This window comes from Trichosurus vulpecula, chromosome 1 (assembly GCF_011100635.1).
Source record: "Trichosurus vulpecula isolate mTriVul1 chromosome 1, mTriVul1.pri, whole genome shotgun sequence".
In the NCBI taxonomy this organism is placed as follows: Eukaryota; Metazoa; Chordata; class Mammalia; order Diprotodontia; family Phalangeridae; genus Trichosurus; species Trichosurus vulpecula.
Genome location: NC_050573.1, coordinates 446,762,622 through 446,776,554, shown reverse-complemented (window position 1 = coordinate 446,776,554; position 13,933 = coordinate 446,762,622). Strand labels below are relative to the sequence as shown.

Genomic DNA, 13,933 nt, shown 5'->3' with positions numbered 1-13,933 from the left:
TGAATATTTTTGTACATATCGGTCTTTTTATTCTTTATTTAATGTCTCTGGGATACTGTCTAGTAGTAGTGGTATTGCTGATTCTAAAAGTTAGCATAATTTAGTGATTTCTGGGGCTACGTTACAAATTGGTTTCCAGAATGGCTGGACCACTTCACAGTTCTGCCAATGGTGCATTATGTGTCTATTTTCCTGGAGCTCATCCAACACGCTGTGCAGTTTCCTGATATCCTGACACCCTTAACTCACCTTAACTCACCTACTATTCCCACTCCCTATTTAGAAAATCATCTTGTGTTAATTTCACAGTTACTAGGGTAGTTCACAGTTGTACTTCTGTTCAGACTGCACATAAAGGACAAATTGTCTTTTTCCTCTGGGAAAACACTTGTCTGGCTAAGTTTAACCATAGTACAACATGAGGATATTTTATAAGCCATGTTCTTAGAAATATATTGCACTTTTAATTTTTCTAGCAATATCATCTAGAAGGTGATATTACTAATAATTTTTATAAGTTCATACTGATCAAAAAATAGTATTTCCACAATTAAGTTAAACTATTTTTACTTTGGGGATATTTTAGTCAAGAAGAGAAAAATATTCCTGATGCCGAAGATGATGTTGAAGAAATGGAGGAAGAGAGCAACGATGGCCCTTTACTTGTTCCTCGTGTTAAAGTGGCAGAAGATGGCTCTATTATTCTGGATGAAGAAAGGTAAAGAAAGAGAAAAATTGGTGTTCTTGGAATAGAGGAGAAATTATACCCAGTTAGGCAAATCATTGTGGGCCACTGTCACTTAACCTCATTGTGTTCCAGCTTTTTCATCTACATAATGTGTAGTTTGTACACATGCTATTGGTATCAACTGTGATATATTTATATATCATTTTGATAATTTTAACTGTGTTGTCTTTTATACATGAAGATGACGTTACTAATCGGCCATCTAGTTGGTTTTCTTTTTTTTTTGCCTTAGTGTAGTGGTGTTAGATTTATGCTGAGCTGTTCATATCCTGTTTGGTCTTGTCATTAGGAAGGGAGATTTGCATGATTAGTTACTGCAGTATTAGGGTGTGGTTTATGGCTATGGAACAGAATATTTTTGTGTTTGCTTGCCTTGAGGGGAGCAGAACTCAAAAACTTGACCTCATTGCCTCTGTATATCCAGTCAGTTGAAGTGATTGAAATTTCAAAAGATTCACTTTTAATGAACCTTACAAGTGAATGAGCATCATACACATTTTATGATTTTGGAGGGAAATCTATTCAGTGACCTTAATTTTCTTTTGTTTACACTCTTAAGTTTAACAATAACTTACTGTAATTTTGGCATCTTGAAATTTACCTTTTTTTTGTTTATGGTGATATTTCATTTGCCTTGCTATAGTAAAAAAAAAAGAAAAACAACAGATGAAATAAAAATGCAATACAAAATCATAATACTTTGATAATTATTCACAGTGATAAATGTTTGACTATTGTTTTCTAAGAATTAAATGAGGTGCCAATAAATTTTAAAGTATCCTTAAAAGTACAAATTTATTGACCACAAGGGTCTTGTATAGCACTATTTTTTTAAACTTACATTGCTATGTGAACAGTGTTTCCTGCATTGTAGCAGCACTGTGTGTGTGTGTGTGTGTGTGTGTGTGGAGAATGATATGTTAAATGATGATGGATTCTTGCAATATAATTTTTTCTTTTGCCTGAAATCTGAAGTATTTTGCAGATTATTCTTGTAGTTAATATAATATAAACTACTGCATCTCTCTCTCTCTTTTTTTTTTAGGGGAGAAGGCAGGGCAATTGGGGTTAAGTGACTTGCCCAAGGTCACGCAGCTAGTAAGTGTGTCAAGTGCCTGAGACCGGATTTGAACTCAGGTCCTCCTGACTCCAGGACCGGTGCTCTACTCACTGTGTCACCTAGCTGACCCCTACTGCATCTCTTTTAACTATGTTAATATCACCAAATATTAAATGCCTACTGTATACTAGGACTGTGGTAGACCCTAGATATACACATACAATGTATGAAGCAATCTTTACTCATATATACTACTAACAAGTGAGACAACTTTGTCATGTGTTAGGGTATGCATAATAACTATAAGGAGAATAAATATAAAAAAATAAAAATTGCAGTCAAATTTAAGGAAACACAAATGCTTTTATGCATGAATCTGTCATAGTAATTAAAAAATGTAACCTCATTTTTAGGTATTGTATTCTTCATGTCTTTCAAAATTCTTTTTCTTTCAGTTTAACAGTAGAAGTTTTAAGGACAAAAGGCCCATGTGTTGTTGAAGAAAATGATCCCATTTTTGAAAGAGGTTCCACAACTACATATTCCAGCTTTAGGAAAAATTATTACTCTAAACCATGGTCCAATAAAGGTAATCATTGTCGCATTTCAGTTGATGGAGGCTTATGTGAAACAATTCTCAATGTGATATCTAACCATGTAAGTTCGGATTATAAGAGATTATAAGATTTAATTAATAACGAGAGTAAGGATAGCACTGCGGTAAATATCTAACTCTTTTGTGGAGTTTTTTGGTAATCATTTGTTAAATTATTATTGTGTTTTACTTTTTGTAGTTTTGTTTTTGATGGGATTGTTTAAATTCTTCACATAATTCTTCACTTCAACTTCCCTAATTAAAATTTATACTTGTAAGTTAGGAATAATCTGTTTTCCATTTCACCATTGTTTATTATTGTAGAATGGAATACCTTAAAATAAGCTAATATGCTTCAGGCACTAATTAAACCATATCAGCCCAATAGGATAGTTTTATTTCCTCTTTGCCTATCTAAAACCTTTCGTTTTTTTCCCTTCTCTTTCTTCTCATATTGCTTTTGTTGGCATTTCCAGAACTATGTCAAATAACCGTGAGGACAATGGGCATCCTTATTTCACTCTTTTATTTTTTGGGAAAGGTTCTAATGTATTCCCATTGCATGTTATGCTTGTTTTTGTTTTTTAGATACGTTTTATGATATTGTTCTTCATATACTTTTTACTTGATTTGTTCTGTTTAAGTAATCACTAGTTAATATGCTGCAGCCTACTCATATTTACTATGTCTCTCCATGACCCTTTGGATCGCTGTAATATTGATTTTTTTCTGTGTAGTTGTGTTCTTTAATTTACTTCCTCCACTGGGAGAATATTGATGCTAAAAAGAGGGGTTTTTTTGGTAGGGACAATTTAAGAAAAGGTGGTGCAGTTTTATCACTGTAATCCAGATGTGATTTAATTCTGGTCCCAAATCATTATTTATCTGTAGCAACCGTGTGTGTGTGTGTGTGTGTGTGTGTGTGTGTGTGTGTGTGTATTTTACAGATGCTGATGAATTAATAACTTACTGCGCTACCCAGCTAACTCTGTATTATAATTCAGGCAGTGTACTTCAGTTTGTATCAATTCATAGAAATGTTTACGTTCTTTATGGTCATTATTTCTTACAGTTCAGTATTATTCTGTTTTATTTACATACCACAGTTTGATAGTCATTTTTCCCCTTGCTCCATAACAGGTATTTGCTTCATTTCCAGTTCTTTTCTGTGACAAAAAGTACTGCTATTAATGTTTTGGTGTAGATGGGGTTTTTCAATCCTTTCGGCAATATGCCTATTTTTAGATATCTAGGTCAAAGCGTATGCTTTCTTAGCGTAATTCCAAATTGCTGCCCAGAATTGTTGGCCCACTTAACAGGATTTGGAGATTTCTTGTGATTTTTGATATTGTGGGCTTTTTTCCTATAATTGGCTCTTCATATCTTTTGACCACATTTTAATTGGAAAAAATGACTTTTACTCTGATTTTGTATGTTAGATGTTTATCATACTTCTCCCCCCAGTTTTGTTCCAGGGAACTTCTGGATGAACTTCTTTTTGTGGTAAAAAAAACTTTTATTTTTGTGTTTCTGTGAATCATTTCAGCATATTTATCTCCTATAATTTTTTTCAAGTCATGGTTTATTAAGAATTTACTCGTTTTCCTTGTAAAGCATATCAATATCCCTTGTCCTTTAATTTTTAAGAAATATTTCTATCACTGGTCTATTTATTATTGTGAGATTTTGCTGTATCTAGGTCACAAAACACTGGGTAGATTATTATTCAGCCAAAGTTGGAGGGACAAATGTTAGACTACTGTATGCACCTGGTTTTAGCTTAGTAATCATTCAACAAGCATTTATTAAATGCCTACTATATGCCAGGCACTGTGCTAAGAACTCGTGATACAAAGAAAGGTGAAAGACAGTCCATGCTTATAGTCTAATGGAGAAACTTACAATCTTACTATTTTAAACATGTTTCACTGACCTCTTTTTTAAAATTCCATAAAATTTAGTTTTGATAATTATGTCCTTATGGTATAATTTTAAATTTGGAAATGATTTCCCCTTCCATTTGGGCAAGATTTGCCCAGATCTTGTTTTTGTCCCTTTCTCTCCATTAACACCACAGCTACTCTAGTTCAAGTTCTCTACCTGTTTAGTATCGCTGCTACCTATCTCTTCCCTCTCCAGTTGCCACATAGCCACTAAAATATTCCTAAAGCACAAGTGTGACCATATCACAGCTTTTCTTAGGAAACTCCAGTGTCTTACAATTTCCTCTAGGATAAGAGACAAATTTTGTCATTTAAAATTCTTTATAATCTGACTCTAGCCAGTGTTTCAAGATTGACTTCTCATTACTCCTCACCATGTCCTGTATATTTGAGCCAGTTTGGCTCACTTGTTTTTTCCTGTCCAAGACATTTCATCCTTTATCTTTGTGCCTTCACACAGACTTTACCCACTGCCTGGAATGCTCTCCCTTTTTACCCTTACCTTTTAGAATCCCTGGCTTTATTTAAGATTTAGGTCACGTAACATGACCTAGAAGAATCCTCCTGTAGGGCAGGAACAGCTTTTTGGCTTTGTTTTTTTGTTTTAAATCTTTATATACTGACACTTAGCACAATGCCTTGCATTTACTAAGTGCTCATTAGATTTTATCATCTTTAATTTTTAATATATTGGCTTTGCTTAACTAAGGAATTGTTTAGTTTTCCTTTATTTCTGCAAAAATTATCTTGTAGTTGACTTCATATTAAGTTCTATATATTTCTTGCTTGGTTACTATCTTTACTTTAAGTTGTATTTAAACTTATTCCAGTGTAGTGACATATTGGAAATCTTTTTCAGTTTTATTTATGAATGTTCTGTAAAATCACATATGCTTGTATATGATTTTTATTTTGTGTCATCTACTTTCTGTGATCACTGATATTATGAACTTGAGACAGAAAACATTAAACAAAGCATTATCTAAATTTATATAAATATACTAATATTGTATACATATTTATTATTTATAACTTCTCTACTTTCAGATATTGAAGTTAATTTGAAATTTTTCTGAAATTTTATTTTAACAGAAACAGACATGTTCTTTTTAGCCATCAGCATGGTAGGAACTGACTTTTCCATGATTGGCCAACTTTTTCCTCACAGAGCAAGAATAGAAATTAAGGTAAAAATAAATGTAAGCTTTGGGGGGGGCGGGGGGGGTAATCGGGAAAGGAGCCAGAAAGTACTTAGCATGTCTTCCTATTAATCTTTGTTTTTTGTTTTTTTTTTGTTTAATTTCATTACTTTTACATCTGCTCTCTGTTATATGAAAAGTATGTTTATCAACCTTTAAAATATATATTATGTAAACAAGTTTAGTTGATAACATTTATATAGCATTATCACTTAATAATATAATAGTTGGCATTGAGATGGCACTTTAATTTTGTCTCCTTTGAATGTCACAACAGCGTTGTGAGCTAAGTACTGCAGTTAACTACTTCTACTTTTTTGCATATGAGACAATTGGAGCTCAGAGAGATTAAATGAGTTGTCCATAGTAACAAAATGAGGAAGTGACAAGTGGCATTCAAAGCCAAGTTTCCTCATTCTGTGTCCCCTAGAGTTTTCATTATTCCCCTCTGTCTTTCAGCATGAATTTTTATGTTTATATTTTGCAGTAGATGAATAGTTGAGAGTCTGCTTAGACCCTTTCCACAAAATTCTGGGGCTTGGTCCCTGTTCAGTCATCTCTGCTGTTATCTATCACCCTGAGTCACCGAGGCCAGCCATAGCATCACTTCTAATTCTGGAGGAGAGAGCTAGTGCCCTTGTATCTGTTGTCACTACTATTTCTCTAAAGCCAGCATAGGGTTCATTGCCATGATATTTGTGGTAATTTTTGGGAAGATTCTAGCCTTTTGAGTTGACTGTTTGACTTCCCCTGTATAAGTGGAAGGGTATTTGAGAGTCACTTGTTTGTGGTATGCCTGCCTTTACAGTAACTTTTGGCAAGGACTAATATTAGATTAAGTTCTGTTGTAAGCCCTCCTATGGCATGAGCTAGGCATTTTTGTGTGGGTGTTCTCAAATTTACTTACTTAACTATTTCTGAGTTTCCTATTTTTTATTAATAACAGTTATTCTCCTATTTATCTTAGTCTTCATTAACTCCTCCCTGTCTTTTTTCTCATCCTTCCGCTTATCAAATTCTGTTAAGCATATGTCCACAAAAACTTTCTAAACCATCGCTTCCTTTCTCTTCCCATTGTCGCCGCCCTAGTTCAGGCCCTTCTTTTGGGGGATGGGGAGCAGTTGGGGTTAAGTGACTTTGCCAGGATCACACAGCTAGTAAGTGTCTAAGGCCATACTTGAACTCAGGACCTCCTGACATCAGGGCTGGTGCTCTATTCTACTGCACCACCTAGCTGACCCCTTGTACTTCCTAACTGATATTGCTGCCTTCAGATCTCAACACTTCATGTTTATTTTTCAGTTTTCTCAAGCAGAGCTTTGCTCATATTGTTTTCTAATTGAAAATCTTAAGTGTTAGTTTGATGCTGATCAAATAAAATCTGAACTCTTTATTTTTATATTCAAAGTCCTCGACATTCTGGCCCCTACCTATATTCCTTGTATTTTTTTCCTATTACTCTTCAATGCTTCTGATAAACTGGACCACTTGTCGTTTTCTAAATGTTCACTGCATTTTTCCACCTCTTCCCATGTTTTTACCTTGAGCTTGGGTTTTCCTTTTCCCCTCTACCTCCACCCATCACAATCTTACACATTTTTCAAACTCCATCTTAATGGTTACTTTTCTGATAAGGCTTCCTTCTCCTTGATCTTCCCCTTTTTATTTAGATAGGATCTTCTTTTCCTTTGACCCCTCCATGGCATTTTGTACCTCGTAGTCCCCTAGATCTAGAGCTGTGAGGGACTTTAGAGTCATTAAGACCCTCCCACCTCACCATTTTAGCATTGTTTCTATTGAAGGAAAATTACAGATGAAATTTTATTTTATTTTTACAGAATAAATTTAAACGTGAGGAAAAAGCAAATGGGTGGAGAATTGACAAAGCATTTCGTAAGTATTCTCACTTTTAAAAAAATTCATGTTATTTGGAGAGCCCTTTAATAAGCCTTATTTTTATTCACTTTATTTCAGAGTAGTCTCTCTTGTTGTTGTCATGGTGGGGAGATACGGTCACTACTGGACGACAGCTCTCTAGGGGGGTCTGAACCCGGAATGCATGGTGAACAGAAAAGGATCTGGCACATTCCAGGTCTAGAAAGAAAACAGATTATTTTCAATTAAGGCTGGTTGGAGTAGATAAATACCTTGACTCTCTGGAAACGTGATGTAGATCTAAAGAGGGCCATGCATGTGGTAGGGCAGGCATGTACCACATGGAGGCTGGTGGAGGATCAGTAAGGACTGAATACTGAGGGTAGTGCATGCCAAGGCTATTCTATTTCCTCCTTGTTTTATACTGCCTGATAGAGATAAGTGTCTAAGGTTGCAAGTGTTAATGATCATTGGCATAAAAAGGGCAGCGGCGTGGAGGTCGTCTACCCTTTGAGGAAGGAATGGTGATACTAACATCAGGTTTGTTTTTTTTCTCGTATATGTGAATGTTCATTATTTCTCATACATGCTATTTGATATTTAAGGTTCATGTGTGATTTGAGGATTTATCTAGAATTTTTTTTCTTTTTGAAAGGGTACCACCCAGGAAAACTACAAAGATGTTAAATATTTAAAGTGTTTTTAATTTTACTCTAACCTTTAAGTTTTTCTCCTGTTCCTTATATCAAAGCAAATCATGTTCATCAGGAATGTATATCAATGTTAAATGATTATTAAAATAATGGTGTACCAGTTCGTTAAATTTGGAGTCTTAATGTTAGGTTTTTGTAAGTCAGGCCAGTAATGCCTGGGACTGTCTGGGCCATTATTGTAGAGTTAAGCTTAAGGCCTAATAAGAGACACTTGGGACAGGTACAGCAATGAAAGTATACAAGTAGGGAGGTCTGGAACCTTGGTCACAATGATTTTCAGGCCATGGCAGGGGGGAGGAAGAGGGCAGGTCTTTTGCAGAGCTTGTTCTTAGACTTGGAACACCCAGGTTCACTAGCTGTCCATTACTCATCCTAGTTTTGTGTATGATGGCTGTGAACATACCTCCTCCACATCAGGGCAGCTGTGTAAGGGAGCAAACATCACATATTTTAGAGGGAGGGAGCAGATTTTTCACTCAGGCATAGTTGATTGGTTGTAAGGTTTTAAAAAGGAAAACTGATCAGCCAGTCCTCATTTCTAAACTGGTTGAGAAGGAAAATACTATAAATATTGTATACCTGAATCTAGAAAGCATTAGATAATGTTTCATGATGTCTTTGTGGAAAAGATGGAGAGATAGGGGCTCATTGTGCCTTCAGTGTGGAACATGTTAAATGACCAGATCTGGAGAATTGTGTTTATGGATTTAGGTCAGGAGTAAAGTTAGCCTTTAGCAGAGACCTCCAGGGATTTGTCCTTGGTGGCAGTTCTCAAAATTTTTATTGGTGACTTGTTTAAAGACAATCTACACTTATTTAATTTGAGATCCCACAAATCTGGAAAGAGTAACATGTTAGGTAGATAAGGGAAAGTATTTTGGGTAACAGAGCTCAGATCTCAAAAAGATATCTAAGACAGATGGAACAAAATCAAGTTAGTTGAAATTTAATAGGGATAAATGTAAAGCCCTACCCTTGTTGGATAATAAAAATTAGCTGCATAATTCAGGCTTGGGGAAGTAGGCAGCAGGTTGTGTGATTTGGGATTTAATAGACTACAAATTCAGTCTGGCCAGTAATGTGACAGAGCAGCTAAAAAACTGAGCACAACCTCAGGCTACCTTAGTCAAAGCATATATAGAATATCATGTTCAGTTCTGAATGCCCTGTTTATTGGTGGGACATTTATAAATCAGTATGTCTATGGGGGGATAATCAGGAGGATAAAAGGGCTGGAGGCCAAGTCATATCAGTCAAAGGAACTTGAAATGTTAAGGCTAGAGGAGAGTTGTATTCAGTACTTATATTCAACTGAAAGGTTGTCTTGTAGGGATTGATCTTGTTCTAACCTTGGCCTCAGCAGACACAGATATGAGATATGAATACAAGTTTTTGAGAGACAGTGTTTAGTGTTCAGAAATGTCTCCCTAGGGATTGAAGATACCCCAAAGTAGAATAGGCTACTTCAGTATGTAATGAATTTCTTATTACTGGAGGTAATAAGACAGAGGCTGGATTCCCCTGTCAGAAATCTTACAGAGAAAAATTCTGTCCAGGTTGGGCTAGGTGGTCTCAGGTCTATTCCAATTTGGAGGTTTTGTGAAATTTGCCACAGTTGAAAAAAATGTTAATTTGGTTCAGTAGGAAATGATGCATAAATATGAGGAATTAAGAGGAACATAGAAAGATTGATATGAATTGATGCAAAATGAAATAAGGAGAACCAAAAGAATGATATCAAGCAGTCATCCAGCAGTATAAGTGAAAAGATCAGTAAAAGGAAGTAAACCAGTGAACGGTAGCACAGATAACAAATGTATCTTTTCCGTCATGGCAGAAAGTTAGAAGACAAATATGACAGAATACTGTATGCATTGTCAGACCAAGTTTCTTTCTCAATTATTTTTGCTTAATTATTTTTCTTTATCATAAGGAGGGAGGGTTCTGTCAGGAGATAGTGTTGAAATGACTGTGATGCAAAGAGAAAAGCCATCAATAAAATATATTTTTAAGTTAATTTTTTTTATAGATTCAAATCTGTAATGGAAAATCAACATTTTTAAACCTGCCCATTTTTCTGTGGCTTTTATTTTGCATCTAGTCCTGTTTTCTTATTTTACAGGTAAGAAACTGAAGCCCACAGAAGTTGACATAATATAGTAAATAGCAAAGTTGGGATTCAAATTCAAATCATCTGATTCAATCTAGTTTGCAACGGATCATGTCAGGAACTTTTGGAATAGACTCAATAAGATAGATTATAGATTTTAGGGATATTGTAGACTTAGTCCTAAGACTGACCTAGGATGTCCAATATTGACGACTTGATAAAGATATAGGGTGGTAGTTGATTTCTTGTGGCATCAAGTTTTTGTCAAATTTTTGTCAAAATCACTTTTCTAAGATTAGCCTCTAACCAGACTATCCACAGTAATTAAATATATAAAGTATCAAAACGGACATAGATTTTGGATCAGGATGTTTTGTTGTCCTTTCCAGATCTATCTACTATTATAATAATAGTAATGGTGGTAGTAGTTGTACTAGTAGTAGCAAGTAGCATTTATGTAGTACCTACTGTGTGCCAGCCATTGTGCTTTACAAATAGTATCTCATTTGATCTTCACAACAACATTGGGATGTAGGTTCCTTTGTTATTAGCATTTTACAGATGAGGAAATTGAGGCAAATAGGTTAAGTGGCTTGCTCAGGGTCACACATTAAGTGTCTGAGGCTGAATTTGAATTCAGGTCTTCCTGACTTCCAGCACTCTAATCCCTCTGACTCCTAGCTGATTTTTGTCATTTTCAGGTTGCATTTCTTATGTATTACATTAGAAGGTGATAGTAGCAGGAGGATAGATAGAGCTGGGTAGGCTTTTTGGCATGCCCTGAGGTCATTAGATAATATATTTATCCTAACTTTTAGAATATTTTGGAAATCATGACCAGAAATGTTTTTTACATTGTATTTTGGACAGAAGAGAAACGCCCCTTTGACTTCGATTTCTTTGCTCGTTTGCTTGAGAAGGTCCTTGCAGAGGAGGAGAAAAGAAAACAGAAAACTGTTAAAAGTCAAAATACAAAAGAGAAGAAGTCTTCTAGACCTCGAAAAAAACAAAATGGTATTTATTATAAATGAGAGTATGAAATAATATCGATTTGGCTGTGTCTTCATTCTCAATAATTCTTGAGGTTTTATAGGTGGTTCTGTAAATTGGGAACATCAAGATCAGAACATTCATCTAAAGGGTGATTGATTTTTCTTCCACTTCATAGTTATTTATGAATAGTAGTCTGTATAGGAGCTGTTCTCTAAATAGTTTTTGGAATACTGTAACAATGTTACATACACACACACATATACACACACACATGTATACACTGTTACATATATATAATTGCATTCTAAAAAATCTGGAGTATGATGGGTGGTACATGTTATCTATATAGGCCTACATAGTTAACAGCATATCATAATACTTCAGTACTGATTTTTTATTTATTTTTTAACAGAAATCTGTTTTTTTTTTATTTTAGGAGATTCATTTTATGCCATTAATGCATTTGAGTACTGGCATCTGAAAGGCAATTTTGGTTTTTGTTGGAAAATTATTTCTACATAGACTTCTTGGTCTATGAGCATAAATATCTAAATTTTCTTAACTGCATCCTTAAAATCCTCCTGACATAGTATATACTACTGAAATAATGGAGTCATAGGATCTTAGAGCCTGAAGGTTATTTAATAATCATTTTACACTTGAGGAATTTGAGGCTGATGAGCTCAGGTGACTTCACCAAGGTCAAACCAGCTAGTCAGTGATGGAATTAGGGCTAAATCCAGTTTTCTGGAGTGCTTCTTCCACTTTATTGTCTCTGTCTTTGTGGAAATAGTATTGAGAACATCATACTTCATTTCACAGTATATAATTCTTAGCCATTTTTCACTTGCCACCTATGCCAGATGGGAAAGAAGTAACATCAATTCTGTAATAATAAATTCTAAAATAATTCTGTTAATTCTGATTTAGTAAGTTCCTTTTAGAGCTTTCTCAGTTCATAGGATCATAGATCTATGGCTGGAAGAAATTTCAGTTGACTGCAACTTGTTTTATATCAAGACTACTCTTAGGAACAGGAGCAAGTTTCTAGAATGTTTCAATAATGTTCACTATTTTGACGTAGAGAAGATCTGGTTTAGTTCCCCGTTTGTCCTCTTTCCCTTTCTGTGCTTTTTATACTCCTTACTTCATTTTTATTTATGTTCATTTCATTGTTTTGCTTTTATGTCTTTTCCTTTAAAGTTTGCTGTTGGCCTGTCTGAAAAATACATTACCATTTGAAAGTGAAAATAGAAAATTTATAGATAATTCTTTTTTTAGTAAATAGAGTTGCCAGTGGCGAAGTGGATGATGATCCGGATGATTCTCTGAATGCTAGAATTTCAGACATGGAAAGAACTGAAATGGATGCTCAGATTGTCGAGAAAGAGAATGACCAGTCTTTGAATGTAGCAGGACAGACTATATTAGAATCTGTCGTAAACAGAAAGAAACGGAAAAGGAAGAAGAAGGATGACACCGATGAGCAAGAAGCACAAAATCTTTCAAAACAGGCCACTGACCCCTCAGATACTTCTAAAGGAGAAAAGCCAAATAAAAGTAAGTGATATTTTTTAGCAGATATCTGTAGTAAAGTTAAAGATTATTCAGTGCTTCTTGTGCAGCTGAACTTTTTGATTATATTTTGCTTTTGAATAATCATTGTCAAATAATACATAATAAGTGTTGATTTATTTATAGTCATGGTACTGTGTCCAAGGCATTAGGAGGTGGTTTTTATTGGAAGCATAACGTTTATTAGAACTCATATGTTTTTGACCATTGGTTGCTGTGAGGTTGAGGTGGGAAGGTGAAAGTACTAGATATAGAGCAAACGTTGTTTCTGCCCTCATGAGTTAAAAATTTGTATTACTTAAGACAACAGATGAGTTAAAGGTAAGAGAAAAAATAGTAACAAATTAGAAGAACTGCAAGTAATTTCTTCACTGATTTAACTATAGTTGGTCTCAAAAGACACACACACACAGAGTAAATGGGTGCTGCCAGGTAAAATAATACTAATAGCTTACAGTTATTTGTTCTTTTTGGTTTGCAAAGTGGTTGACATGCACTGCCTATTTATATACATTCCCTTCTAATAGTCCTTTGAGGTAGGTAACCAAGTATTATTCTTATTTTACAGATAAGGAAACTGTAATGCAGAGATGCTAAGTGGTGTACTCATAGTCATACACCTAATAAATAGCAGAGCTGTAACTCAAAAGTTGTGTTTTATGACAAGATAACTAATGCTCTTTCAACTAATATTTGCTTTCAGATTCTGGAGTCCTGGTATGGTGGTTTACATGTAGTCAGCGATAATAAAAGAATTTATTTATTGAATCAATCATTAAATATTCAGTATTTTCCAAATTATAGGCTTAAAAAGATTTTTATACTCTCGATGATGCTTCTCTGTTAAAAAATATTGAAAAACTTTTCATGCATTTTGAAAATAACATTCATTTTATATCATTGTTAATAGAGAAATGTCAACTTTTGGTAACTGTAATAAATGGGGATGAATGCAATAAAGACTTGGAAGTTTCCAATTTAGAAAACCTAGATGAGGTTGCTTGCGCATTACCAAGTGAAAATGATGAAAATGAAACTGAATACATCTCTTCAGCAAGGTAATTTTAATGCTTTTCAACAAGTTCACTGTCTTCCTAGTTCTCTTGGATTATGCCAGCCTTA

The 13,933-nt window shown here is 34.6% G+C and overlaps 1 protein-coding gene across 1 annotated transcript in view; it reads left to right on the top strand.

Moving 5' to 3' along the window:
- BDP1 (B double prime 1, subunit of RNA polymerase III transcription initiation factor IIIB) overlaps nucleotides 1-13,933 on the top strand; it is an 88,735-nt gene that overhangs the window by 20,058 nt on the left and 54,744 nt on the right. Inside the window, exons 5-11 of the mRNA XM_036764355.1 lie at nucleotides 587-718; nucleotides 2,264-2,397; nucleotides 5,439-5,533; nucleotides 7,384-7,438; nucleotides 11,114-11,257; nucleotides 12,518-12,796; nucleotides 13,722-13,869. Coding sequence (XP_036620250.1) covers nucleotides 587-718; nucleotides 2,264-2,397; nucleotides 5,439-5,533; nucleotides 7,384-7,438; nucleotides 11,114-11,257; nucleotides 12,518-12,796; nucleotides 13,722-13,869 — 987 coding nt within the window. The remainder of the gene's footprint in view (nucleotides 1-586; nucleotides 719-2,263; nucleotides 2,398-5,438; nucleotides 5,534-7,383; nucleotides 7,439-11,113; nucleotides 11,258-12,517; nucleotides 12,797-13,721; nucleotides 13,870-13,933) is intronic.